We start from the raw sequence: 26,164 nt of genomic DNA on the forward strand, positions 1-26,164 counted from the left end.
GTCTGTCCCCCTCTTGAAGGCTTGTCCCCCCTTGAAGGCTTGTTCCCCCCTTAAAGGCCTATGCCACCATCCCTGGCTTGTCCCCACTTTGAAGGCCTGTCCCCCCCTTGAAGGTCTGTTTCTCCTTGAAGATCTATCCCTTTTTGAAAGCTTATTCCACCATCACTTGCCTGTCCCCTCTTTGAAGGCTTGTCCCCCCCCTGAAGGCTTTTTCCACTTAGTCTTTTCCCCCTTAAAGGCCTGTCCCCCTGAAGGCCTATGCCACCATCCCTGGCCTGTCCCCCCTTTGAAGGTCTGTCCCTCCCTTAAAGGCCTGTCTCAAATTGAAGGCCTGACCCCCTTGAAGGCCTGTTCCCCACCTTGAAGGTCTGCACCCCCCAAGGCCTGTCCCACCCCCCACTCTGAAGGCCTCCATGTTCCCCCTGGCCTCCCTGCACCAGGGAGTTGCAGTCTGCACAGAAGATCGCAGTTATAGTGTCTTTGCAAACTGCTTTTAGCTGTTTCCTCTGCTGCGGTCCCGTTCCTCCTCTGACGTCAGAGGCAGGATCGCAGCAGAGGAAACAGCTAAAACCAGTTTGCAAAGAAGCTATAACCATGATCTTCTGTGCAGGCTGCAACTAGAAGGTAAACGGTGTGGGGAGGCCAGGGGGGAAGCCGGGGGAAAACCGGACGATGGGGAGAAGCCAGACAGCAGCACAGCAGCACTTCCTGACTGACCCTCCCTCCTCGTCCTCTAAAGCAGGTGCAGCAGCGGATGGCCAGCAAGAGCAGCACTGCTGCTTCTACTTTAGGGGGCGAGGGGGGGAGGGTCCGAATTGGAAAGACAATTTTTTTTATTTTAAATCGATTCAAATCGATTCTCCTGAAGTGAATAGGTGAACCGATTAAAATCATGAATCGGGCAGCACTAGTTTGTAGTTTATTAAGTGGCCAAATATCTTCATAACAGTATGCTGGTATCAAGATACGAGTTTACATTGGAGGCTTCTGTGCTTTGCTGTTCATTTGCAGCCTCTTCAACTACATGGATTTTTTGTGACTGTCACGTTTTTATATTTAAGACAGCCAAGGACCCTATAAGACCCCTGAGGAAGGCATTTTACTTTGCCAGAACTCAGCCTGTGTTATTTGGTTTTATCTTATGTGTCACTTGTGACTATATACATCCTTTTTGGATTGTTTTTAAGATTATTGTTTTTAATTCATTTGGGCACTGCTATATCTGATCTTCTGTTCCACAAACTTTTTGTTGTTTGCTGCTTCATCTCCTGTGTGCAACATTTTAGATTTTGGTTTTTTGTCTTAAGGCATTACTGGTGCAAGATATGGGGCTCCTTTTACTAAGGTGCGCTAAGTGTTTTAGAACACGCTAAATATTAGCATGCGATAACCAAGCGCTAAACGCTAACACGTGCATGTTAGTCTATGGACACGTTAGAGGGTAGGGCATGCTAAATTTGCGCTAAAACACATAGTACACCTTAGTAAAGCAGGGGGATGGTGTTCAGTTCTGATGAATCAGAGAAATTCAAACAAATTTCTCTAATTCTAGATCATGTAATGGGCCTGTTTGACAAACTGAACAGTAGCAAATCAACCGGACCGGATGCTATACACAGACACGCAAATGCACACAGTGGTAGACACAGTGGCTGCAAAAGAGTAAGATTTTCTCATACAGTAGCATGAATTTAATACTTTATAGTTTTGAAATTGTTCAGAAGAAATAGAGCTTTGACTTACTAAAGTGCCATTTAAGTTGCCACCCTAAATGGAAGGATGAGAGCAGTGATTTTAGAAAAGGACATCTCATGGGAAAGTCACAGAGCAGCAAAGTCACTTTATTTGGATCAGTCAGTAGAGGCAGACAAACATATGAATATATGACACATAAATGAACACACACACGCAAATGTATACAGAGGTAGACACAGTGACTGCAAAAGTGCAAAATGTTCTGATACAGTAATATCAATTTAATGCTTTCTAGTTCTGCAGGAGTTGAGAAGAACAAATACCAAGAAGAAAAGTTTGAACTTACCAAAGACCAGATACTGGAACCACCCTCTCTATTCTCAGGGTCAGCATTAGGGGATGGCAAGGAAGCTCCGCGATACAGACAGCTCACTTAGCTGCCATCAGCCCTGCCTTTGGCTACGCTGGTACCGCTAAACAGGATGGCAAAAGCAAAGACAGAAGCTGTGGGACTTTCCCTCATGCCTGCATCGCTCTAAGTTCTGTCATTTTTGATCCTGCCCCTCCCCTCTCTGAAGTGACTTCTTGTTTTTGAGGGGCATGATTGAGAGCAGTCGAATGTAGAGCGATGCAGGCAAGAGGAAAAGTCCTGCACCTTCTGTCTTTGGCTTTGCTGTCCGGTTTTTCAGTACCGCAGCTGAAGACAGGGCTGATGGCAGCTAAGAATGGAAGATAGTCATCATGTAGGGAGTAGGATGATAGGAAAACCCCTTTATTTCTATGGTAAAGCATGCTGTATTAAAGGCAATCCATTTGATCAAGTTCAAGTTTATTTAAAATTTGATTACTCGCCTATCTTGAGTTCTAGGCAAAATACTTTCTTGGAATACAAAATTAAAAGAAAGACATATACAAACTAAAGCCAAAGAGAAAAACAACAAATAGCAAGAGGGAAAGAGGAGGAACCACAATAAAGTTTAGGCTAGAAGACATTAATGGAAAAAAAAACAATGGGAATAAAGGGAAATGAATGCAATACTGCTGAATACCTTTGACATGAAAGAAAACTTCTCATGGAAAAGTTATAAATCAGCAACTCACTCTATTGGAGTTAATCAACAGAGGCAGACAAACGTGAACACACACAGAATTAGACACACATATAATCGCAGACACAGATATGAACCCAGTCGCTCACATGCACACAGATATAGACATAGTGGCTACAAAGAGCAAGATTTTCTGATACAATAACACCAATTCAATACTTTTGACTTTGGCAGTAGTTCAGAGAAACAAAAGCTTGGACTTACCTCATTCACACTAGGGTTATTCTAAATGGAAGAATGAGAGCACTGATTTTAGAGAAGAAATTCTCATGGGAAAGTCACAGAGCAGCAAAGTCACTTTATTGGCATCAATCAATAGAGCTAGAAATATATATGCTCACAGATACAGAGACACACAGAAATACAGAGACAGGCGCACATATAAACAGAGGTAGACACAGTGACTACAAAAAACAAGAAATTAGGGAGGCAATCAAACTGGGTAACAGAGTAATTATGGGAGATTTCAACTCCCCCGATATTGTCTGGGTAAATGTATCATCAGGGCATCTTTCACATCTTTCATAACCCTCTGATTTAGCTTCTTTCACTGTACCTTGTACTCCATGTTTACTTTGTTCTATTGATTCCAACAGACTTGATCTTCCTTCCCCAAGAATGATCTTCCTTCCCCACTACGAATCTACTCATTCCTCTGCATAATTTTCTCTCTCTCCATTGTTTTAGAATAATCTTCTACCTTATCTTCTAGACCTTAGCTAGAACTTCAACTGAACGAGACTTGGGAGTGATCATCAATGCAGACATGAAAACTGCTGATCATGTGGAGAAGGCTTCATCTAAGGCAAGACAGTTGTTAGGTTGCATCCGCAGGAGTTTCGTCAGCCGGAAGCCTGAAGTCATAATGCCATTATACAGAACCATGGTGAGGCCTCATTTGGAATACTGTGTGCAATTCTGGAGGCCACACTACCGAAAAGATGTGCTGAGAGTAGAGTCGGTGCAACGGATGGCCACCAGGATGGTCTTGGGGCTCAAGGATCTATTGTACGAGGAAAGGCTGAAAAATTTGCGGCTGTACTCACTCGAGGAACATAGGGAGAGAGGAGACATGATCAATACGTTTAAGAATATTATCGGCCGTATCGAGATGGAAGAAGAGATTTTCTTTCTCAAAGGACCCTCAGCCACAAGAGGGCATCAGCTCAAACTCAGGGGCGGGAAATTTCATGGCGACACCAGGAAATATTTCTTCACCAAGAGAGTGGTTGATCCTTGGAACGAGCTCATGGTGCAGGTGATCGAGGTGTGGGATCCCTTAGAGGATTAAGCCAAGGGAACCTGTCACCAGGAGTGGGATCCCTAGGATAGTAGACGTGGGGGTGGATCAGTAGAGTGGGCAGACCTGATGGGCTATGGCCCTTATCTGCCGTCTTCTTCTATGTTTCTATGTTTCTGTGTTTCTATGTTTCTATTACATCTGAGCAATCCTTTGCCAAATTTAAATCACTTTGGAAGACTTATTTTTTGCAGAAAACGTTCCCAGGTTAACTCCAATTGAAATTCATGGCATCAGTAAATCTGTTATTACATTTTAACCATTTTATGTTCAAACCTTTTTTATTGAGAATGCCAAGCAATAGACAGCAAGGAGCAGAACAAAATCAAAAGAACAGCATCCAACAATACAACGTATTTGAATAGACAATAAACAGAAGCAACAATCCCCTCCTCCCCATAGCTCACCAACCTCACCCATCCAACAAAAAAACCCCAAACCCCACCCCCCTGATAGACACAAAAAAAGGACAAAGAGGTCACTAAGATCCCAAAGGCCCGTACTCTTGTGGCCCATGGAACTGCTATATGAAGTCCCCCCTTAAAAGAAAAGGAGAGAAAAGAAGAGGAAAAAGCACAAAAATTAAGAGAAGCCTGCTTTGACCGATCCCGGTAGCTAGCATGGTGCCTAGCAACAAAGCTAAGTGAGATGGTTCAATATGAGACTATGTTCACCAGGAGAGAGGGAAGCCAAATAAACTCCCCAGACCAGTAAAAAAATGACGTCTGCGACAAGGTCGACCAATCACGTCTTGAGCAGTGTTCCCGCTAAGCTGCGCTGGCGTGCGCTGGCGCACAAAATATTACATCGCAGCGCACAAGTTTCTCGTCACAGCGCACACACGTGCTTGCAGGCAGGCTCAGCTGGCCCCAGCGAGCTGGCAGTCCATGTAACGCGTCGCAAAGGTAAGGGGAGGCTGGGGGAGGAATCGGACGTCGGGGTGGGGGTGCGAGCAGGGAGGGGGGCGATCGGTAGAGGCGTACGGCAGATGGCAGGGCGGCGAGAGGAGAGTCGGGTGGGGGGGGGGGTAACACCGGAAGAGAGCGGCAAATCCGGGCAAGGCAAGACTTGCAGAGGCGTACCTAGGGGGTGCGGGGGGTCGATCCCGACAGTCCGCTCAGCTCGCCAAGAAGGAGAGGCAGCCGGACTCGCGTACGCTCCGACCGCCTCTTCTTGCAAGAAGCCGGGTCTTATTCAATCAGGAGCTGCTTTGACATGCAGCTCCTGATTGGATAAGGCCCGACTTCGTGCAGGAAGAGGCGGTCAGAGCAGACGCGAGTGATTTCCTGCACTAGGCACCACATGAAGTCACCCACCGTACCACTCGATTCGGGTAAGCGCAGGTATCGGTGGGTGGCTTATTTGCGGGGGTGCCTTATTTTATATTTTTGTCTAAAAAGGGGGGGCTGTCTTATTTGATGGCCCTGCCTTATCATCGGGGAAACACGGTACTACTACTAGTAAATTAGTAATGCGCTACAAAACTGAGGCCGCACGAGCGCCATTGTTTATCTATACATGCATGAAGCAAGTTCTTTTCAAGTTTCGATCGTTTGAAGCGTGTGCATAAACTTTCTTTTGCGATCTTCCATAGATTCAGTCAAATAATTTTTAAATCCATTCGAAAATGTCGAAGCGTAAAGAGAATGAAGAGTTTGGTAGCAGCACAAAGAAAAAGCGCAGCCAATTTAAGAAGGAATGGCTGACCGAGTTTTTGGTTGACACCACGTTGCCGCACGCGAGTGGACGGAAAACAGTGGCGATGAAAGAAATATTTGAATATAGCGACACGGACAACGCATTAATTTGCTCCCTATGCCGAAAAGCAGGTGTTAACGGAGAATGGAGCACAGGGAAGACTTGGTCTGAGTGGAAAATTGATTATTTAAAGCGTCATCTGAATCATAATTCTCATTTAGAAGCGGTTCAAAAGCTTCACAATCAAAGCCGAGGTTTTCTAATGAATTTCTTGAAAGAAACTCCCGATAGTCGGAACAACAGAATCGAATACGCACAGAGATATAAATCAAGTCCAGAGGGAGTTAACATTTTAATTGATAATATATTGCTAGCGGTAAAGTTGAATTCGTCCATGCTATCCGTCCAGGAAATTCACAATCACATGGCTAAATACGTAAAAATACCTGATAGCTGGAGAAGCAAAAACTATGCTTTCGAGTTCCTTGACTGCATAAATGCCATTGTTAAACGGGAAACATTTACAGAAATCCGGAGGTCTCCTTTTCATACCCTAATAATTGATGAAAGTACTGATATTTCTGTTTCGAAAATGCTCATAATATACATTAAATTTAGAAGAAGTGGCAGCAACATTCATGAGACAGTTTTTGCTGGCATCAAACATCTAACTGCTTGTGACAGCACAGCTATAGTTGATGCTATAAAGCAGTTTTATAGTGAGAACGATTTAGATTTCAGTCGTATGGTCATGTTCACGTCCGATGGAGCATCAGTCATGCTTGGGAAGCATAATGGTGTAGCTGCAAAGTTACGTCAATCAGTTCCTCATCTTCTAGAGCAACACTGTGTAGCTCACCGCGAAGATCTAGGCATAGACGATGCATGGAAAATGATCCCATTCAAGAAAGAGAACGAAACTCTAATACGCACCGTGTATACGATTTTCAGTAGATCGAGCGTACGAAAAGCCAAACTGGAGGATATTGCTAATACTGCAGACTCAGATGTCATTTCATTTAAAGCTATACATGATGTTAGGTGGCTGTCTCGGCACTTTGCTGTAAGTGCAGTGGTTAGAAATTATGACATCCTGTTAGAATATTGTCAAGAACAGGTGGAAGAAGACAATGATCCCGTGCACAAATACTGCCTTACTAAATTGAGTAATCTGGAATTTAAAGTTGCGCTATTTATTCTCTGCGATGTTCTTGAGGAGCTTGGATCACTGTGTAAGCTTCTTCAGAAGAGTTGTTTGGCACCTTTGGATGCATTCCAGTTCACTAAAGCCAAATTAAGGAAACTCAGATCTCAATATCTGGGAGAAAAACCACATTTCAATGAAAATGTTGAAACTCTCATTTCATCTTGTAATTCTGTAATTAAAACAGATCATATTCTTACATTTATTACACAAACTTGTGATCATATGGACAAAAGATTTCCTGACAATGAATTAGAGGACTGGCGTGTTTTCGACAAAGACTGTATCTCAAATCCGTCCAACTTAGAGGAATTTACATTTGGAAACGAACAATTTTCACGATTATCTAACCGTTATTTTCTGTTAATGAACAAAGATGATGAACATTGTTTCAAAAGGCAGCTTATTTCAGAATATTCGGAGTTCAAATATATTATTGCTGAAAAAGTAAAAGCAGGAGCTATACAAACGCTTCAGGAAATGTATAATTTTGCTCAGCAGCATAAACAGTTCAGTGGACTAAATGCTCTATTAGACGTGTGTGGCACCTTTCAGGCTTCAAGTGCCGATTGTGAGAGAGGATTTAGCTTGATGAATGCTATAAAGACAAAGACTCGTAATAAGTTAAGAGTAGAACATTTGGAATGCCTAATTAGAATCAAACTTTATTTAGCCACAGGAAATAATGTAAACATAGACAGTGTTTACAATTTTTGGAAATCAGAAAAAGGCAGAAGAGAACAATCTTAATAAAGAATTTTGTACTTTCAAGAATTAATGCGTTGTTTTGTGTTCTTAAAAATATTATTTAACGTTATTTAATTTAGCGTGTAGGCCTAAAATTCCTTTGAATATCTCGTCCTCATGTATCAGCAACTTTGACAACATATTTATTTGGCTCATAACTTGCTGGCGCCCGATATTTTTAGCTCACAGTGAAAAAAGTTTGCTCACAACACCCGCCCGCTTAGAGGGAACACTGGTCTTGAGCCTCCCAAATGGCCAAATTGTGCACCAAAAATCTCCAGGTCTAAAAAGAGGGAGGCTCAAAAGCAGTCCAGCTTTGCAAAATGCATTTGTGAGCAAGAAGACACACCTTATGACATCATAAGAACATAAGAACATAAGCAGTGCCTCCGCCGGGTCAGACCATAGGTCCATCCTGCCCGGCAGTCCGCTCCCGCGGCGGCCCAAACAGGTCACGACCTGTCTGAATCACCAGAAGGGGCTCCCTCCCCACCAGAAGGGGTCCCCCCTAAGGCAGGCCCCGGAAGGCCCCTGGTAGGTCTAAAACCATTTGCACTACAGTACCCGCAATGGGACTCAGAAATAAACCCCATAATTACTGGACTATAGACTGCCAATATACTTGGACCAGCCAACAATCCCAGAATGAATGAACAAAGGCATTGGGGTCTTGGCCACATTTCAGAGAGGTGAATCAATATCCCCAATTTTGTGTAATTGCACCTTAGTGTAATAGGTCCTATATATCACTCGCACATAACACTCTCAAAACAGCTCTCCCGTAAGCAAGTGAGGACCCCCCCGCAAGACCCGTAAAATATCCCAATGACTAAGATCCATATGAAGGTCTCGACCCCAATTCCTTTGAATGAGTAACACATCTTTGGGCTTAATGAACTCCAAGAGGGCCCTATGTAATGCCAACACCGAAGTGAAGTGGAGCGCCCCCTCTGCAAAGAAAATCCTAAGGCGCTCCCCCATGGGGTTCACAATCCGATCCGGAGGGAGTGAAAGAACATAATGTTTAGCTTGGCAATAGGCAAAAGTATCACCCCAAATTCCCACATAAGCGATCCCCAAGAGCCGTTAGGGGTTGCAGACCCCCTCCTCAGCCAACAGGTGTTCCAGCCGATTAATTCCGTGAGCAGCCCAATTAAGAAAAGCAGGGTAATCACGACCCGGAGTAAAGACCAGGTTCCCATGAAGATGCAATTGGTTCATCAACCTGTGGTACCCTCCTATTTTACGCATCAAACTCCCAACACAGCCCACATAGATTTCAAAAGAACGCAGGTGCGAAACTCAGCAGGAATCTCATGAGCAGATAAGTGCAAGAGACTCACCAATGAGTGAGGTGCGTAAAAAGCCCGTTCCAAATTCAAAGTAGTAAATTGGTGTTCATCATGTAACCAATCTTTCAAATACCGTAATAAACAGGCTTCATTGTAAAGGCCGAGATCGGGGAGACCAAGGCCCCCCCAAGACCAGCCACCCACCAGATAGGAAAAACGAACGTGTGGTTTACAATTGTTCCAACAGAAACACGAAAATAGGCAGTTCAATCGCGCAAGGTCTTTTCGCAACAACCGAAGGGGCAAAGTTTGCAGCACATAGAGCCAGTGTGGTAAAATCACCATACAGATAAGGGCTATGCGGCTTATCAAAGTGAAAGGAAGGTCCCTCCAGGCCTCAAGTTGGACCCTGGTATCAGATAAAAGCTTAGTAACATTAAGCAAATAAAGTGATGTCATAGAGGTCGCAAGATACACCCCAAGATATCGGAAGTGGCCCTTAGCCCACCGCAAAGGGAAGGTGGCACCCCATTGAGCCTGCAATGCCAACGAAGAGGGCAGAGCCTCAGATTTGGCTAAGTTTAATCAAAAGCCAGCGTAATCACCATATTCTCTAATTGTCTCCAAGAGGGCTGGTAAAGACGAAAACGGGTCCGTGAGAAGGGCCAAGAGATCATCCACAAAGGCAGCAACTTTAAAACTATGATGTCCCAAAAGAACTCTCTTGTCCGGATTTGAGTGAATATCACGGAGAAGCGGGTCGAGGGCCAAGACGAATAATAAAGGGGACAAAGGACACCTCTGACAAAGATGATCTACAACCATTAACCCACTGGGGAGTATCGCGGAAACAAAGCGACCCTGAAATCCAAAAGTATCATATAGATAATCCCAACGAACACGGTCAAAAGCCTTCTCAGCATCAAAGCTGATAAGCAGAGAGGGAGAAGCGACACGAGAGCTATATTCCAAAGAGAGCAGTATTTTACGCACATTTTTTGCCACGGAACGACCCTTCACGAAACCAACCTGGGACTCATGAAGAAGGAGTGGTAACAGCCGAGCCAAGCGATTGGCCAGGATTTTAGCCAAAAGTTTAACATCAAAATTTAGAAGCGAGATAGGCCAATACGATTCTGGAAGAACAGGATCTTTCCAAGTTTCGGAAGGACTATGATCTGAGCCACATTAAAATGTTCGGGCATAGTTTCAGCGTTGGCCATAACATTAAACATAGCAGCAAGCGGTGCCACATTTCAAGTTTCATAAGTTTATAGAACTCCACTCTATAACCATCAACCCCAGGGGCTTTCAAAGCAGAGCTTTAGTTGATAGCGAGTTTCACCTCCTCTGTTCTAATCGGCGCATTTAAATGAGCAAGCTGCTCTCCATTAAGACAAGGAAGATCAAGACCATCTAAATATAAGGTCCCAGGGAGCCCCAAATCAGGAGGTGGAGCATAAAAATTTGCATAAAACTGTCGAAAGACATCACAAATAGCGGAATCACTAGTGACCCGGATGGACCCACCAGCACTAAGATTCAGGATCTTCCTACTAGAGAATGACATAGTGACAAAATTCATCACCGTTTCCGTCCTCTCGGATAACTGCGGGAAACCATCTTCATGTCATTCTTTAAGGAGAGAGGGAAGAATCAGAGTATAATTGGGCACAACCACTGAACCTCAAGCTTTGCTTTGAAGAATGCTGGTGTAGAAGGACTGAGGTTGAAATAGACACTAGAAAATGACATGGGATTATTTCCCACGGTTATCCGCGGGGACGGGAACGGTGATGAATTTTGTCACCGTGTCATTCTCTACTTCCTACGACCCTCCCGCTGGGAAACCAAATGGGCCAGAAGGTTACCCCCCCCTTATTGCCATGAACATACAAGCGAAATTTGTAGTAGGCAAGGGACTTGGTTGCTCTCTGATATAAAAGCTCATTGAGGGCTGATTGTAGAGATAAAAGATTCTGTTTGTTAGTTGGGATGGGCTGATGACCAAAAGCATGGCAAGCTCTCAATTGTCCAGACAAATGAATCAATTCCCTATCACGGGCTTTCTGAACCCTACTAACATAGTTAATGATAGCACCCCGAAGTACCGCCTTTGCTGTTTCCCAGTAGAGAACCGGGTTCTCCAGATGTATGCGATTATGATATTGGTACTTTCCACTCTTTCATAAGGTACGGCAAAAAGTTAGAATCATCACGAAGCCATAAAGGATAAGCCCAGCATCCCGGGGGCACGGTCCCCGATTGGAGCTCAAGTCCATCCACACCCAAGCGTGATCTGAGATCGCATAAGGCCCTATCTCCGCCCGCTGTATCCCGGAAAAAAGGGAATGAGATATCAACAGGTAGTCGATACGAGATTGAGTGGAATGAGCCTGAGAAAGATGGGTGTAATCCCATTCTCACGGGTGTAAGAGTTGCCAAACATCCTAAAGATCCAACAGATGACACAGTTGAGGGAGACCCTTAGCCTCAGGGACAGCATCACCAGAGGGAGGACGTGATTTATCCAAACAGGAATCCCAAGCAACATTAAAATCACCCCCCAAAACATTGGTAGATGAGCCTTGGACAAAAGAAGAGTCTTCAACCGAGTATAACAGGCTTTATCATAGGTATTGGGAGCGTAAATACACCCAACCAACACTGTAACACCCGCAATCACTGCCGTACAGAAAACATATCGGCCTCCCCGTCACCACTTTCCTGAAAAGAATATCTACTCCCACTCTAATCCACGCTAATCCGCTTCTTCCCAACAGCAGCCACTGTGATGCACCGCTCAACCCATCCCCTCTGTAATTTAACATGCTCCATGTCAATAAGGTGTGTCTCCTGCAACAAAGCAACATCCGCCTTGAGCCTCTGCAAATTTTGTAAGATCTCTGCTCTTTTAATAGGAGAATTAATACCTCCGACGTTCCAAGTAACGAGTCTCACCATTCAGCTAACAAAAAAATGGAATAAAAAAGAGGAAGTAACAAGGAGAAAAAAGAAGAGCCATTCAGATGCCATCCCAGCCTGTGGCATCCAGTAGAAAAGGAGGAAAAGCTCCAAGAGAAACGCAAGCCTGCCCCAACCAAACAAGCACCCAAAAAAGAAGACAGCCACCCAGGATCGGTCACTGCAGGCACAAAAGACCAGAAAACCCCACCCAAAAAGAAAATACCCCACCATCTAACCCCACTCTCCCATCCCACCCCCACCCCAAGGGGAAACCCCACTGAACCCCCAACCCCCTTCCCCAAAAAAGCGTCCCATTCCATGGACTGATCACGCCAAGATGCCCCCACCCCGAATCCAAACTTACAAAGAGTGGAAAAAAACATATAAACACCTACCCAAGACCCAGGGGACAATCAGCTCCCCCACCCCTGCCAGAGAAGAACTCAGGCAAGAACATCACCAGCCCTATTGTCACACCCCTAGCCTTAAAGCTCGGTTTGTGCCAGGCAGGGGTTTGTCTAAACCTATCCCAGCCCTGAGAAGGGCTGATCAATGTGACAAGCCAGAGGGAAAGAATAGGGAAGGTGGTTCATTTCCCTTTAGATCTCAGTTAGCCGAGCTCCAGGGAGTGGAGGATGCTGAACCTAACAGCCTGGAACAGCCTCAGATCACTCCCACCTCACCTGCTAACTCTCAGCTGCAGAAGCTGATTGCTGCTCCTAAGAAAGTTAGGCAGAAGCTGCAGGCTGCCCCTCCCCCTCAGAGAACTGGGCGTGCCCGGCTAAACGTATTAGAAGCTGCTCTGAGGAGAAGGAAGGCAGTCTGCCCTGAGCCAGCTCAGGAAGGAGGTGTCCAGGACAATGCTCCTGATCCTCACTGCTCTACTGATGTTGAGATGTTAGATTTTGGCCCTGACCCTGTGGCTAACCAGCCAGCAGAGCTAGAACCTATGGATTGCCAGGAAACTGCTTATATTCCTGAAGGTATGCCTATGGAAGAACATTAGGTTACATATTTGTGGGACTTTTGTCTTCCTGCTCAGGTGAGCAATTGTTTAGACTGCTTCTCAGCAGCTGTTTGCAGTTGAGGGAAGAATGAGAGCAGTGCTGAACTTTTCCCTTTAAGGGAGCCTGGAAAAAAAAAACACGTTTTTTTTTATACTGAAGAGAAATGCACTGTTAAGTTTATATTTTGTGTTTTGAATGCTGAAGAATGAGGAAGTAAGTTTGGGGAGAATCCACTGTACAACTGGATGGGTTTGTGGGGCCATTTGGGCATTCTGTTATAACAGAAATATTTTTGGTGGATTCGCTTACTCCCCTCCCCCACCAACTCCTTTGGAGCTGGCTGGGGCCAAGCCTACTTACCTCTCAGGCTTGGACACAGCACTACAGGCAGTGCTAATAGCAGTCTTAGTTAACTGTCTGACTTTAAAGATAACAACATTGTTTTGGAGAGTTATCTCTCGGCATCTGATGGCAATTATTTACCTGTATAAAGGTGAGAGCTGAGACTTAATTATTTTTCATCAGCTCTGTTTTTGTTTTGGGAACTTATGTTGGTTACTTGGAGTCCGGACTGACTGGAAGTTGGCTCCCAGTATAAGCCCACAATAAAGTGATTGTTGGCATGAACTATAAACTGACTCTTTTGGATTTTGTTTCATGCTTTATGAGTGAACATTGAGACCAGCAGGACTTCCAACTTTATGGAAGCACGTCAGAGGTGAGCTATCGTGTGCACTGTCCGGAGCCTAACATATCCACAGGCCCCGGCCTTGCCACACTATCCAACAAGAAGCACCCTCACCAGTATCCCCCAAGTCATAGCCCAGAGGAACAGAGAAACAATCCCCCTACCCCAAAGGTCCTCCAGACCAAGCAACTCGCCCATTCAAACAGCCACACTCAACCAACCACCTCCACAAGCACCACACACAACTAAACACTCCAACCAAAGTCTACAATGTCCACAGTCTGTTCAAAAAAAATGGCTTGAAAGCCACTTAGTCCAGCTCCATCAAGCCCAGGGGCTACACTCGGCAACACCGCTCCAGCCTCATTGGTGCCATCCAAGTCAACATAAAGAGAAACCCCAAGCCAAGAAACCAAGAGGGAGTACCCCTCCAGAAATAGAACCTTGGGTAGCAAAGTATGGCAAGGGGATCCTCTAAAAAAAACCCCCAAAAACAGCCCCAAGTGAGTAGGCCCCCAAGCCCAAAACAACCATATAATGGGCGAGGTGATGAAGGATTGAGAAAAAACAAAAACAAGGTTGACCACAAGTCCCCTTGGCGGCCTAGATCAACCACCTCAAGGCGCCTTGGATGACAGGGTAGGTGTTGGAGAACTGGAGGCATCTCCCAGCTGATTAATAATAATAATAACTTTATTTTTCTATACCACCATACATTACATTAGTGACTTCTATTCCGCCTGTACCTTGCAGTTCTAAGCGGATTACAGTATAAGATAGCTGGACATTTCCAGGAAGTTACAATTTACATTATAAGATAGCTGGACAATTCCAGGAAGTTACAATTTACAGTATAAGATTGCTGGACATTTTCAGGAAGTTACAATTTACAGTATAAGATTGCTGGACATTTCCAGGAGGTTGTCATTTAGGGGACGCTTACACAGTAGATGCAGGGGACGCTTATACAGTGGATGCAGGGGAATTACAAATTAGGGGAGTTGAATAGTAAGGCAAAGGGGAGAGGTAGGATCACTAGAAGGGAAGAAGAGGTTTAGGGTTGGTTTCTTGAAAGGGTCATAGTGCTGATAATAGTAGAAGGGAGGAGGTTAGCTGGTAGTTTGCGTGGAGGGGGAGGAAGCGAGGGGGGAATAAGTAGGTTGTATAGTTTTTTTGAAAAGCAGAGTTTTGATTTTTTTTCGGAATGATTTAAAGTCACTTGTAGTTGTCAGCAGGTTGAAGATGAAGGGGTCCAGCTTCGCTGCCTGCGTCGCTAGGAGGCCGTCGTACATTTTTTTGCGCTGAGTTCCCTTGAGTGGTGGGTAGGAGAATAGGGACTGGGTTCTTCTTGGTCTGGATATGCTGTTATGATTTAGACGGTTGTTGAGAAAGGTGGGTCCAGTTCCGTTTGTTGCTTTGAATAAGAGACAATAGAATTTGAATTGGATTTGAGCTCGTATCGGTAGCCAGTGTGAGGCTAGGTAGGCATTGGTGATATGGTCAAATTTTCCAAGTGAGTAGATCAGCCTGAGGGCTGTGTTTTGAATGGTCTGTAGTTGGTTTATCAAGGTTGTGGGGCAAGGAAGGTATAGGATATTGCAATAGTCCACTAGTCCTAGGACAAGGGATTGGATTATGATCCTATAATGATCTTTTTCGAAAAATTTTCTTATTTTTCGTAGGTTGCGCATGGTGAAAAATGCTTTTTGAGTGGTTTTGTTGATTTGGATCTGCATTGTGCAGCATCTATCTATCGACACTCCAAGGATTTTGAGAGAGGGCTGTATGGGGTATTTGGTGGCGTTTATTTCTAGTTCTGTTATAGATGGGGTTTTGTCCTTTTCAAGTAGTAGGAATTTTGTTTTGTCCGAGTTTAATTTCAGTTTGTGGACTAGCATCCATTCTTCCACTGCTTCCAGTGATGTTTTTAGGTTGCCTAACGAGGTGGGGTCTTGGATGTCGAAGGGGAGTAGAATGGTTATATTATCAGCGTAGCTGAAAGATGTTACGTTTAGGCTATCTAGGGTGATGCCAAGGGATGATAAGAGGTTGAAGAGCATAGGCGACAGCGGTGATCCTTGTGGGACTCCACAGGGGTTAGACCAGGGGTCCAATTTGTGGTCGTTTGACTTGACTCTGTAGGTTCTTGTTTTTAGGAATTCTTGGAACCAGTTGTATACTACTCCTGAGATCCCTATGGCGTCGAGTATCTGAAGTAGTATGGTGTGGTCAACCAGGTCGAATGCCACTGAGAGATCGAATTGAATTAGCAGCATTCTTCTTCCTTTACTAAGGTGCTGTCTTGCTGTATCTAGTAGCGTTGCTAATAATGTCTCTGTACTATAACTGGATCTGAATCCTGATTGAGAGGGGTGAAGTATGTTATGGTCTTCTAGGTAGTTGGTGAGGTATTGTGCTACTAGTCCTTCTATTATTTTAACGTACAGTGGGATTGAGGCGATGGCTCTGTAGTTAGAGGGGGTGTCTATTGGGCCTTTGGGATCTTTCAATAGAGGGGTGATTATAATCTCACCTAGTTCAGGTGGGAATTGACCTTCCGTGAGTGTGGTTTGAATTCACTGCATGAGGTTGGCTCTGAATTTAGGAGTGGCGTTTGTTAGGAGATATGAGGACAGCTATTTAAGTCACATGATGCTTTGCTATATTTTTTGTCCACAAAAATAAAGATCAAGAAAAGAAATAAACTTCTAAATAGTAGTAACAGATTAATTAATTAAGGTCACGGCATTAGATTCCCGAATTACAGCCAGCTGGCAGGTCATACATCACTAGACATGGTTATCATTCTCTCTTTTGATTCAATAACTTCCAAAAGTTGTTTGGGCTCAAAGAAAAGGAAATTCTTAACTTGAAAAGATACATAACACTTTGCAGGAAATTTAACAAGAAATATAGCCCCCAGAGCCAGGGTTCTTGACCTCAAGGACAAGAACTCCTTCCTACGTCTCTGTGTCCTCTGAGCTAAATCTGGAAAAACTCGAACATTAGAGCCCAAAAACTTATCATTTATATGACGAAAATACATACAAAGAATAAATTCCCTATCACTCTCCAAGGCTAGAGTCAACAACCTGGTAGTTTTATGGGTGACAACCTCAATGGAGTTTTCCAGAAATGAAGACAAATTCATATCCACTACTTTATCCACTGGAGTTTCTATAGGTGTGGATTCCCCTTGTGTTGTCTTTATATTCAAGTAATAAGCTCTAACAATTGGAGGTAGATTTTCTGATGGAATGGCTAAAGTCTCACGGAAATATTTCCTAGCCATCTCAACTGGTGAAATAATAGGACACTTTGGAAAATTCAAAAATCTTAAATTATTTTTCCTCAGTTGATTTTCAAAATTTTCCATCTTGCAGGAAACAAGATCTCTCCTTAACCAATTCCACTTGTACCTTCTTTACTTCATTCAAATTATTTTCCTGTTTCTCCAACCTTTCATTCACATTAGTAAGAAGTACCCTTTGTTGTTCCACCTTGGAAAAGACGGTTCCATAATCTGTTTTAATAGTAGATAAAGTCAATTTGAGATTGGTGTCCATGACTGATATGGCCTGCCATAGCGCCTCCATATCTATCTTGTCTGGTTTCTTCATCTCCCCAAAACTGATAATATTCCCTCCTAAGGCACCTCTCACCTCTTCTTCCAAAATGCAGGGAGATTCTTGATAGTTCCCATCTCCTCCTTCTACTGAAGGGCTTGGTAGGGATGTCCCTCCTATGCTGGAATCAAACTCTCCCTCTCGGGGCCATCGGCTTCCAGGCATTCCCTGCACTTGTGCACTTCCGGGCTGGGGAGGAACCAGCCTCTGGTCAGGACTCAAAGTAGTCTGACTCTCTGCGCTGAGGTTCCCCGAAAGATCCGGGTTCCCTCCCGAAGTGATTCAGGTCTCCTCACTCGTGCGAGCAAAGATGCTCGTTAATGTAGTCTGTATCAGCCGTTGAGGGGGTTCAACTGCCGGAGGGGCCAAGCGGGAAACTCCCTTCCTCTTCCCCATATCGCCACCGGGGAAGAGACACCCAACGTGAATGCAGGTAGAACGAGCAGCAGAGCTCGCTCAGGCGTCCGCTCCTGACACCATCTTGATCTCTCTCCCCATATTTTTTGTAGAGACGGTCCATGTCAGACCATTGAACTAGTGGGAATGTGGTCCAGGCCCTGTCTGCTGCTATGGGTTCTTTTGTTGTAGGTTTTGTTATAATCTCGTTGAGGTATGTTGGTGAGTTGTTGAAGCTGGATCTGATTGTGGTGATCTTGCTTTTGTATTGGTCAGCTAGTTGATAGGCTGTTGGTGGGTGGATTCCTTGGGTGGCTGAGAGGCTTGGTGTCAGGGAGGTTCTTTACTAGTTTGAAGAGCATTTTAGTGTCTGAGGTTGCTGTGCCAACTAGTTTGGAGTGATAAGCTTTCCGTTTTTCATTAATTGATCTTGTATTGTTTGATTAGGTTTCTCCATTTGACTTTGGTTTGATCCTGGTTCTGTTTTTTCCAGGCTCTTTCGATTGTCTACAGCGCCTTTTTAGTTGTAGTATTTCGGTGTCGAACCATTTGTCGGAAGGCCTGCAAATTCTGTTTTTAGGTATTAATGGGGCTAGTTCATTCAGTGTTGTTTCACTTAAGGTTCGCCAGTGGTGTATAAACTCTATAGGATCTGTTGAGTCAGACGACTTCTAGGCGGTTCACATCGAAAGAAGACTGGACATTCAGCGAATTACAAATGCATGAGGGGAGAATGTTACAGAAAAGGGTAGTAAGGGGAAGAAAAGTAAGAGGGTTTGTAAGGGGAGGGAAGTGAGAGGGGTTGCCTGAGAGATTGCTTCGGGTTTATAGGGGGAAAAGCGTGGTGAGCGAAGGTCAGTCTGTTTAGGTGATGAATTTGTCAGAGTGGTTTTCATTGATTTTCGGAATGCGTTGTAAGTCCTGTGCCTCTGCCATAGTGTCATAAAAGTGGATGGCCCCTGGTGTGAAATGAACAACTTCGCTGGGTAGAGAAGGGCAAACTTGATCTTGTGGGTGAATAGACGGGAACATAAGGGCCCAAATTGACGTCACTGTTGAGCCACCCTGGAAGAATAATCTTGGAAGCACAGGACCCATTGAGCATCGTGTGTTAGATGCCTGCCTCTCCTAATAGCCTGCAAAACAGTGGTCTTATGTGCAAAATTAAGAACACGCAGAATGACTACGCGGGGCCGGGTGGCTCCCTCCTGTTGCATGCCAATCTGATGGGCCTGTTCAATCCAAAAGGGGCCCATACTCACCAGGAGCCCCAGCACTTCAGGCAGCCAGGGCTCAAGGAAGACTCGCAGATCGGAACCAGCAACAGTCTCAGGGAGCCCCAAACGCAGGTTATTCCACCAATTGCGGTTTTCAAGGTCATCCAGCCGATCTTCCAGAGCCACCAAACAGCTCAGCTGCTGCATCTGCGAGGTCTCAACGCTCCCCACTCGATCCTCGACATCGCTCACCCGTTGCTGAAAGTGGGTGAGATCGCGGCTGACTCCATCCAGCTTGCTCTGAAGAAGCTCCAGCTTGGAATCCAAAGGCTGGAGTCACTTCAAGAGCACAACTTCCAGCACCGAGGTGACCTCCGCCGAGATCTCAGCCACCCACGCAGGAGGAGCATCAGGCTCCACTGGGCTGGAAGAAAGCACCATCTTGTCCACGGTCGCATGAGTGTGTTCCCTGTCTTTCCAAAAGGGTTTACTAGCCATCCAATGCTGCAGACCCATCGGCAGAGCAGATAGAAGTGATCCAGGGGCTATAGTTCACCAATACACCAAAAGAGAGGCTCGAAAACAAGCAATAGCAGGATGCATTCGGGAAGGTGGCCGGAGAAGCAATTAACAGCATGCTTCCCAGATCATGGCATCACGTGATATCTCTTTAACCATTTTAATAGTATATTGTATTTATATTTTTAATTTTGATTGTAAGAATGTCTTTTGTTTGATTGTTTTATCTTTCCTATTAATATTGGCGTTCTTTTCATTGTGATTTGTTTTGTAAACCGCTTTGACCTTTTGCATTAAGAGGGACATTAAATGAGAAATAAAAATAAATATAATCAAAACAACCAAAAGATTGTGGGACAAAAAATCAGATGTACCAGTTTGTAGTTTATTAAGTGGCCAAATAACTTCATAACAGTAGGCATGGTATCAAGATACGAGCTTATATTGGAGACTTCTGTGCTGTGCTGTTCATTTGTAGCCTCTTCAACTGCATGGATTTTTTGTGACTGTCACGTTTTTATATTTAAGACAGCCAAGGACCCTATAAGACCCCCGAAGAAAGCATTTTACTCGGCCTGTGTTATTTGGTTTTTATCTTATGTGTCACTTGTGCCTATATACATCCTTTTCGGATTGTTTTTAAGATTATTATTTTTAAGTCATTTGGGCACTGCTATATCTGATCTTGTGTTCCACAATCTTTTTGTTGTTTTGCTGCTTCATCTCCTGTGTGCAACATTTTGGATTTTCTTTTTTTATCTCATTGCATTACTGGTACAAGATATGGGACTCCTTTGATTAAGATGAACTAAGCATTTTAGAGCACGCTAAATATTAGCATGCAATAACCACGCGCTAAACGTTAATACATGCATGTTAGTCTATGGACATGTTAACGGTTAGTGCATGCTAAACTTGCGCTAAAACGCATAGCGCACCTTAATAAAACAGGGGGATGGTGTTCAGTTCTGATGAATCAGAGAAATTTAAACAAATTTCTCTAATTCTAGATAATGTAATGGGCCTGTCTGACAAACTGAACAGTAGCAAATCAACTGGACTGGATGGTATACACAGACACACAAATGCACACAGTGATAGATACAGTGGCTGCAAAAGAGCAAGATTTTCTCATACAGTAACATGAATTTAATACTTTATAGTTTTGCAATTGTTCAGAAGAAATAGAGTTTGGACTTACTGGATTATCATTTGTTGTGACACTCTAAATGGAAGGATGAGAGCAGTGATTTTAGAAAAGAACATCTCATGGGAAAGTCACAGAGCAGCAAATATACTTTATTTGGATCAGTCAATAGAGGCAGACAAACATATGAACACAGATACAGATATATAAATGAACACACACACGCAAATGTATACAGAGATAGACACAGTGGCTGCAAAAGTGCACAAAAAGTAATAACATTTTAACTTAATACATCACTTGAAATTCCATAAAATTTTCTCATTAAATAACATTTATCCCTCCCCCACCCACAATTCAAATATCAAATAATACATATACCATAAACTAAATTCTTTCCTTCACTTTCCAACAAGTATTAAAAATCAAAAACATACTCACCCTCCCCATTCTTTCATTTATATTAAATCAGGGAAAAATGATATCTATTCATTACAATAATTTATTAATTATCAATTTATCAATTTAATGCTTTTTACTTCTACATGAGTGGAGAAGAACAAATACCGAGAAGAAAAGTTTGAACTTACCGAAAGACCAGATACCGGAACCACCCTCTCTATTCTCAGGGTCAGCGTTAGGAGATGGCAAGGGGTCCCAATGATACAGACAGCTCACTTAGCTTCTATAAGCCCTGTCTTCGGCTGCGCCGGTACCGCTAAACAGCATGGCAAAAGCAAAGACAGAAGCTGTGGGACTTTTCCTCATGCCTGCATCGCTCTAGGTTCTGTCGCTCTTGATCCTGCCCCCCCCCCCTGAAGTGACTTCCTGTTTTGGAGGGGCATGATTGAGAGCGGAAGAATATAGAGCGATGCAGGCAAGAGGAAAAGTCCTGCAGCTTCTGTCTTTGGCTTTGCCATCCAGTTTTGCAGTACCACAGTCGAAGACAGGGCTCATGGCAGCTAAGAATGGAAGATAGTCCTCATGGAGGGACTAGGGTGATAGGAAAAAACCCTTTATTTTTATGGGAAAGCATGCTATATTAAAGGCAAGCCATCTGATCAAATTCAAGTTTATTTAAAATTTGATTTCTCGCCTATCTTGAATTCTAGGCGAAATACTTTCTTGGAATACAAAATTAAAAGAAAAACATATACAAACTAAAAACTAAGAGAAAAATGACAAATAGCAAGAGGGAAACAGGAGGAACCATAATAAAGTTTAGGCTAGAAGACATTAATGGGAATAAAGGGAAACATAAGAACATAAGCAGTGCCTCTGCTGGGATAGACCAGAGGTCCATCATGTCCAGCAGTCCACTCACATGGTGGCCCATCAGGTACAGGACCTGTATAGTAATCCTCTATCTATACCCTTCTATCCCCTTTTCCTTCAGGAAATTATGTAATCCCTTTTTGAACCCCAAAACCGTACTCTGTCCTATCACACCTGCTGAATACCATTCACATGAAAAAAAACTTCTCATGGGAAAGTTAAAAGCAGCACCTCACACTATTGGGGTCAATCAACAGAGGCAGACAAACATGTGAACACACACAGAATTAGACACACATATAATCTCAGACACAGACACAGATATGAACCCATACGCTCACATTCACACATATGTAGACACAGTGGCTACAAAGAGCAAGATTTTATGATACAATAACACCAATTCAATACTTTTTACTTTAGCAATAGTTCAGAGAAACAAATGCTTGGATTTACCTCTTTCCCTGCAAGGGTATCCTAAATGGAAGAATGAGAGTAGTGATTTTAGAGAACAACTTCTCATGGGAAAGTCACAAAGCAGCAAAGTCACTTTATTGGCATCAATCAATAGACCTAGAAACACATATGCTCACAGATACAGACAGAGACACACAGAAACACAGAGACAGATGCAGAGGCAGACACAGTGACTACAAAGAACAAGAAATTAGGGAGGCAATCAAACTGGGTAATAGAGTAATAATGGGAAATTTCGACTACCCCGATATTGACTGGGTAAATGTATCATCAGGACATGCTAGGGACTAAAATTCCTTGATGAAATCAAGGACTACTCTATGGATCAGCTGGTTCAGGAACCAACAAGAGGTGATGCCATTCTAGGTCTAGTTCTTACTAGAGCATATGAATTGGTTAAGGAGGTAACAGTGTTGTTGCCACTTGATAACAGTGATCATAAGATGTTCAGATTTGATATAATCCCTGGAATAAGTTCATAACAGAAATCTAATCCAACAGCACTTAAGTTTATAAAAGGAGACTTAGAGGTACAATTGCAAAGGTCAAAAATGGACATCAGGTGAGGATTTTATTCAAATCTACCACAAGAACAAAATCCAAATAGCACCAAAAGGTTCTACAAAGAAATGGCTTTCTGTACAGTATAGATGTCAGTTTAAAAGTTTGTGTAAAGCCTTTCAAACTCTTCATCTTTCACAACCCACTGATTTAGCTTCTCTCACTGTACCTTGTAGTCCTTCATGTTTACTTTGTTCCATTGATTCCAACAGACTTGAACTTCCTTCCCCAAGAATAGCCCACTACGAATCTACTCATTCCTCTGCATAATTTTCTCTCTCCATTGTTTTGGAATAATCTTCCACCTTATATTAGATTTGAGCAATCCTTTTTCAAATTTAAATCACTTTGGAAGACTTATTTTTTGCAGAAAGCATTCCCAGGGTAACTCCGATTGAAATTCATGGGCATCAGTAAATCTATTATTACATTTTAACTATTTTAATAGTATATTGTATTTATATTTTTATTTTGATTGATTGTTTGATTGTTTTATCTTTCCTATTAATATTGGCGTTCTTTTCATTGTGATTTGTTTTGTAAACCGCTTTGACCTTTTGCATTAAGAGGAACTTCATATGAGAAATAAAAATAAACATAATCAAGACAACCAAAATATTGTGGGACAGAAAATCAGATGTTCTAGTTCGTAGTTTATTAATTGGCCAAACAACTTCATAACAGTAGGCTGGTATTACATTACATTACAGATTTCTATTCCGCCCTTACCTTTCAGTTCAAAGCGGATTACAAAAAGAGTTATGGAAGAAGGGTTACAACGTTAGATCAGAGAAGGTTTCCAAGAGAGGGAAAAGTAGGATCCGGGGTTAGGGAGGGGATGGTAAGAGGGGGGTTAAGCTTTATCATGGTATTAAGCTTTATTAAGGGATTTCTTGAAGAGTATAGTTTTTATTTCCTTTCTGAACATCTTGTAGTCTGGGGTTGTTGTCAATAGGTTGGAGACTTGGTTGTCTATCTTCGCTGCCTGAGTGGCCAGTAGTCCGTTGTATAGTTTTTTCCGTTTTACTTCTTTGATTGGGGGTAAGTGAATGGGGTGTGTGTTTTTCTATGCCTGGTAGAGGTGGTTTGGATGAGGCGGTTATTTAGGTAGGTTGGGCTGTCTCCATTTATAGTTTTAAATAGTATACAGTAGAATTTAAATTGTATTCTTTCCTGGATTGGAAGCCAATGAGAATTGATGAATGCCTCAGTAATATGATCATGTTTTTTCAATGAATAGACGAGTCTCAGAGCTGTATTCTGAATTGTCTGTAGTTGTTTAATCATTATTGCAGGGCAGGGGAGGTAGAGGATGTTGCAATAGTCTAGGATACTTAGGATTAGAGATTGTACTAGGAGCTGAAATTGTGTTTTTTTGAAGAATTTTCAGACTTTTCTAAGGTTTCTCATAACTGCGAAAGATTTCTGTATTGTTTTGTTAATTTGTGGTTGCATGGTTCAGCCTCTGTCAATAGTCATACCTAGAAGTTTTAGGGTGGTTTGCAAAGGGTAGTTGATAGAGTTGATTTCTAAGTTGGTTATGGTTGGGATTTTGTTATTTTCTAGGATGAATTTAGTTTTGTCTGGGTTGAGTTTCAGTTTGTGGTCTTCCATCCAAGTCGTAACTGTAGCTAGAGTTCTGTGTAGTGTGTCTGACATTAAGAGCATTGGTTGGTCGAAAGGAATGAAGATGGTGATGTCATCAGCATAGTTATAAGAGGATAGGCCTTGTTTGTTCAGGTAAACGCCAAGCGAGTAGGGGACAGTGGGGACCCTTGTGGAATGCCACAGGGGTTAGACCAAGGTTTGGATTTTTCTTTGTCTGATTTTACTTTGTATGGTCTGGATTTTAAGAAACCATGAGTATACTTTATCTGAGATGCCTATTGAGTCCAAGATTTGCAGTAGGATGTTATTGTCTACCAGGTCAAATGCCGCCGTCAGGTCCAACTGTATGAGCAGCATTTTTTTCCAATGCTGAGGTGTTGTCTTGCTGTGTCGATAAGGGAGCCTAGTAGTGTCTCTGTGCTGAAGTTAGTTCTGAAGCCGGATTGCGTGGGATGGAGTAAGTTATGGTCCTCAAGATAGTTGGTGAGGAATTTGGCTACTAATCCTTCTGTTAGTTTGATATATAGAGGTATTGAGGCTATTGGTCTGTAGTTGGATGAGAGGTCTGTTGGTCCTTTTGGGTCTTTTAAGATTGGGGTGATGATGATTTCGCTGAGGTCATTCGGGAAAATGCCATCTGTGAGCATGGTTTGTATCCAGTGTAGGAGTAAGGTACGGAACTTAGTGCTCGCTGATGACAGGAGATATGGCAGGCAGTGGTTGAGTTCACATGATGCGTGGCTGTACTTATTGTAGAGTTTGTTGAATTCGGTCCAATGTATCTTAGGGAATTGGGACCAAGATCTGTCTGCAGCACAAGATTCATTTTCTGTGGGGAGTATTGTGACTTTGAGTAGGTGGGTTGGGTTACTAATGAGAGTAGCTCTGGTGTTTGTAATTTTATTCTTGAAGTGTTCAGCTAGGAGGGAGGCTGAAGGGGAGGAGTTATTGTTAGTGGTCAAATAGGGTATGGTGTTAGTTAGATCTTTTAATATTTGGAATAGTTTTTTGGTGTCTTGGGTTTCCGTGCCTATTAGGTTGGTGTAATGTTTTTTTCTCTTTTCTTTTAATAGAAGTTTGTATTGTTTGTTAATTTTTTTCCAGGCGGTTTTCATGTGATCTTGGTTGGTTTTTCTCCATTTTCTTTCCAGACGTCTACATTGTCTCTTGAGTAGGAGTAATTCTTCGTTGAACCATTGGTCTGATCGTCTGCATGTTCTGGTTTTGGTTCGAAGTGGGGCTTGTTCATCAAGGATGTTGTTGCTCAAATAGCCCCAGTGTAAAATGAAGTCTTTGGGGTTATCTTCTTGGATTGTTTCATCTACTTTTGACCAGAAAATGGGGGCTCGATGCGTTTGCGTGATGTGTAGGTTACTATTTTGGATATTGGTTTGGATTTGTTTTTGGTCCAGATGATGTTGAAGGTGTAAGTGTAGTGGTCTGACCAGAGGGATGGGGACCAGGTTCCATTAGATGTTTGAATTTCTGAAGTAGATGTTTGATGGGTCATGAAGGCTGCAATGTCCAGTTGGTGTCCTTTCTCATGAGTAGTTTGTGGGTTTAAAATTTGGAAGGATAGGGCATTGAGGAAAGAGAGTAGATTGTCTACTGGCTTGGATGAATGGTCTTCA

General features: G+C 43.2%; 1 protein-coding gene across 5 annotated transcripts in view; it reads right to left on the bottom strand.

Annotated features, from left to right (window-relative positions):
• Positions 1-26,164, bottom strand: part of LOC117364169 (uncharacterized transmembrane protein DDB_G0289901-like) — a 374,119-nt gene that overhangs the window by 338,089 nt on the left and 9,866 nt on the right. For all 5 annotated transcript variants that reach the window (XM_033953100.1, XM_033953103.1, XM_033953102.1 and 2 more), the window contains exons 5-8: positions 22,344-22,364; positions 20,667-20,690; positions 3,009-3,029; positions 1,744-1,767 (exon numbers count right to left, since the gene is read on the bottom strand). In XM_033953100.1, the coding sequence (XP_033808991.1) occupies positions 1,744-1,767; positions 3,009-3,029; positions 20,667-20,690; positions 22,344-22,364 (90 nt within the window). The remainder of the gene's footprint in view (positions 1-1,743; positions 1,768-3,008; positions 3,030-20,666; positions 20,691-22,343; positions 22,365-26,164) is intronic.

This window comes from Geotrypetes seraphini, chromosome 7 (assembly GCF_902459505.1).
Source record: "Geotrypetes seraphini chromosome 7, aGeoSer1.1, whole genome shotgun sequence".
Lineage (NCBI taxonomy): Eukaryota > Metazoa > Chordata > Amphibia > Gymnophiona > Dermophiidae > Geotrypetes > Geotrypetes seraphini.